General features: G+C 53.3%; 1 protein-coding gene across 2 annotated transcripts in view; it reads right to left on the bottom strand.

Moving 5' to 3' along the window:
• Positions 1-1,039, bottom strand: part of RETN (resistin) — a 1,752-nt gene extending 713 nt beyond the window's left edge. The window contains exons 1-3 of one of the 2 annotated variants that reach the window (XM_011943574.1): positions 1,004-1,039; positions 679-806; positions 225-302 (exon numbers count right to left, since the gene is read on the bottom strand). In XM_011943574.1, coding sequence (XP_011798964.1) covers positions 225-302; positions 679-796 — 196 coding nt within the window. In that variant the 5' untranslated portion in view covers positions 797-806; positions 1,004-1,039. The remainder of the gene's footprint in view (positions 1-224; positions 303-678; positions 807-1,003) is intronic. The other variant, XM_011943575.1, reaches the window with a different exon arrangement.
• Between the last annotated feature and the right edge of the window lie 1,732 nt (positions 1,040-2,771).

Raw genomic sequence — 2,771 nt, 5'->3', positions numbered from 1 at the left:
TGGGGGGGGATGGGGACGGCTGGAGGCTCCAACCACGGAGTGGGCACTGGAGGCAGGGAGTGAGGGTGGACACCAGTGTCCAGATGGTGGGCAGAGAAGGCTGGGAGTCAGGACGAGGGTCCTAGGGGAGTAGAGGCTAGACATGGGGAACGTGGTGGAGAGGCTGCATTCCCAGGGGACTTGGAACAGAGATGGGTGCCTGGACAACAGGCTTCTGCACTCACCTCGGGGGCAAGTAGCCAGGTCCCCCCTGGAGGTAACGCTCTGGCACTCCAGGCCAATGCTCCTTATTGCCCTAAATACTGGGGGGCAGGAGGGAAGGAGAGAGGAGGGGCTGTGAGGCCAAACGGCCCCTCCCCCATCCTCCCGCTACTTTCCTCCTGTTGGTCTGGAGCTAGATACCGGCATAGGAGCTCACTGGCTTCCAGGACCCTGTCTTGAGTTGGGTGTTTTGGAGTAAGGGAAGGTTTGGGGTGAGAGCGGGGATTGGGTTTGGAGCTGTGGATAAGGTGAGAACAGTCGGAGGGGTTAGGAGTGGAGTTGGGGTTGAATTTGTGATCTGGTTGGATTTGAGGATGAGATTTGGTGAGCGCTGGGGCTGGGTTGGAGATAGGTCTGTGCCAGGGATCGGTGAGGTCTCTGAGAACCTTGGAGAGCTTGCCCCTGGGGGGTCCTCACCTAGGGAGCTGGCGCCCTCCTGAATCTTCTCATTGATGGCTTCTTCCATGGAGCACAGGGTCTTGCTAGACACCAGCAGCCCCAGGACAGGGAAGAGGAGGAGACAGACAGCTTTCATCCTGCAGGCGCTGAAAGAGGGAACCAAGAGACCCACAGCTGGCTCAGCCCTGCCCACGTGGGGAGGATCCGGCCCCTGGAGGAAGTGGGATCTGGACCCCTGTCCCCGGACCCCTGTCCCCCACCGTGGGGTCAGGGATGGAGACTCAGCTTTGACCCCAGCCTCCCCACTGGTGCCATGGCAAGGGCAGGAGCAGCTGTCACTTACCCTCTCGGTGGACTCAGCTAACCAAATCTGGCACACGAATTCCTGCACCGCAGCTCTTTCTTTGAGGCCTCTGGGGGTGGGGCTTCCTGTCTTGGCTAATAAGTCCCAGGGCCCCCAACCCTCCGGTCCCACATCCGGGACCAAGAGGAAGCCCCTGAGCAGACCATAAGGGCTGGAGGAGGGAGGGAGCTTCCCCGCTTCCAATAGGACCTCCCTCTTCATGTCCAGAGACTGGTCAGGAGGTGGTGCCCCAGGGATAACGCCAGAGGCTGTGGTCTGAGGAACAGCTAGAGAAGCAGTTTTGCATGCAAGGTGGCTGATGCAAACATGACAAAAATAATGTTTCTTGCTGGGCATGGTGAGGACAAGCACTTGTATTCCCAGCTACTCAGGAGGCTGAGGTGAGAGAATCGCTTGAGCCTGGGAGTTCGAAGCTACAGTGAGCTATGATCACACCACTGCACTCCAGCCTGGGCAACAGAGCAAGACCACTTCTCTAAAATAGTAATAATAATTATGTCCCTGGGTGAGAATGACATACCACATTCATACCCAAATGCCTATTAGCAATAGAACTGGTAAATAAAATCATGGTTTATGGCCGGTGGCTCATGTCTGTAATCCCAGCACTTTGGGAGGCCGAGGCAGGCGGATCACTTAAGGTCAGGAGTTTGAGACCAACCTGGCCAACATGATGGAATCCTGTCTCCATTAGACATACAAAAATTAACTGGGTGTGGTGGTGTGATTAACTGGGTGATTCTCCTGCCTCAGCCTCCCAAGTAGCTGGAATTACAGGCGTGCACCACCACGCCCAGCTAATTTTTTGTATTTTTAGTAGAGATGGGGTTTCACCATGTTGGCCAGGCTGGTCTCAAACTCCTGACCTCAAGTGATCTGCCCGCCTCAGCCTCCCAAAGTGCCGGGATTACAGGTGTGAGCCACCATGCCCGGCCTATTTTAACCCTTTTTCAGTGCACAATTATGTGGCAATAAGCACATTCATGTTGTTGGGTAGCCACCACCGCCATCCATCTCCAGAACTTTCTCCTCTTTCCAAACTGAAACTCTGTCCCCATGAAACACTCACTCGCTGTCCCCTTCCCCAGTCCCTGGCTCCCTCCGTCCTTCTTTCTGTCTCTACGGATCTGACGACTCTAGGGACCTCCTAGGAGTGGAATCACATAGTGTTTGTCCTTTTGTATCTGCTTATTTCACTGAGCATTATATCCCCAAGGTTCATCCATGCTGCAGCCTGAGTCAGAACTGTTTTCCTTTTCACGGCTGCATCATATTCCCTTGTGTGGATGAACCACGTTGTGTTCATCCATTCACCCATCAATGAACATGGGTTGCTTTCCGGCTTTTGTTTCATTTTTTGTTTGTTTGTTTGTTCATATCTTTTGTTAATTCATACAGTTACTTGTCTTGTGGTTTGTTGAAGCAGTAAGTCAGACAACATTTGCCACAATCATGTCTGTCAGAGTGGCTTGCCATAAACACTCCAGCACCACATTCATCAGAAGGGCACCCTGGACAAAGGTGACTAATTTTGCCATTCTCATCCACCTTATAATATTTCAGGACAGCCAGCTTCACCTTCTTTCTCTTGTGCTTATTCTTCTTGCATGTAAGACTTCTTCTTCTGGCTGGGCGCAGTGGCTCACGCCTGTAATCCCAGCTCTTTGGGAGGCCGAGGCAGGTGGATCACGAGGTCAGGAGTTCAAGACCAGCCTGGCCAACATAGTGAAACCCCATCTCTACTAAA

Source organism: Colobus angolensis, unplaced genomic scaffold (genome assembly GCF_000951035.1).
Source record: "Colobus angolensis palliatus isolate OR3802 unplaced genomic scaffold, Cang.pa_1.0 Scaffold22, whole genome shotgun sequence".
Classification (NCBI taxonomy): domain Eukaryota; kingdom Metazoa; phylum Chordata; class Mammalia; order Primates; family Cercopithecidae; genus Colobus; species Colobus angolensis.
This window is presented reverse-complemented; position numbering and strand designations above follow the sequence as displayed.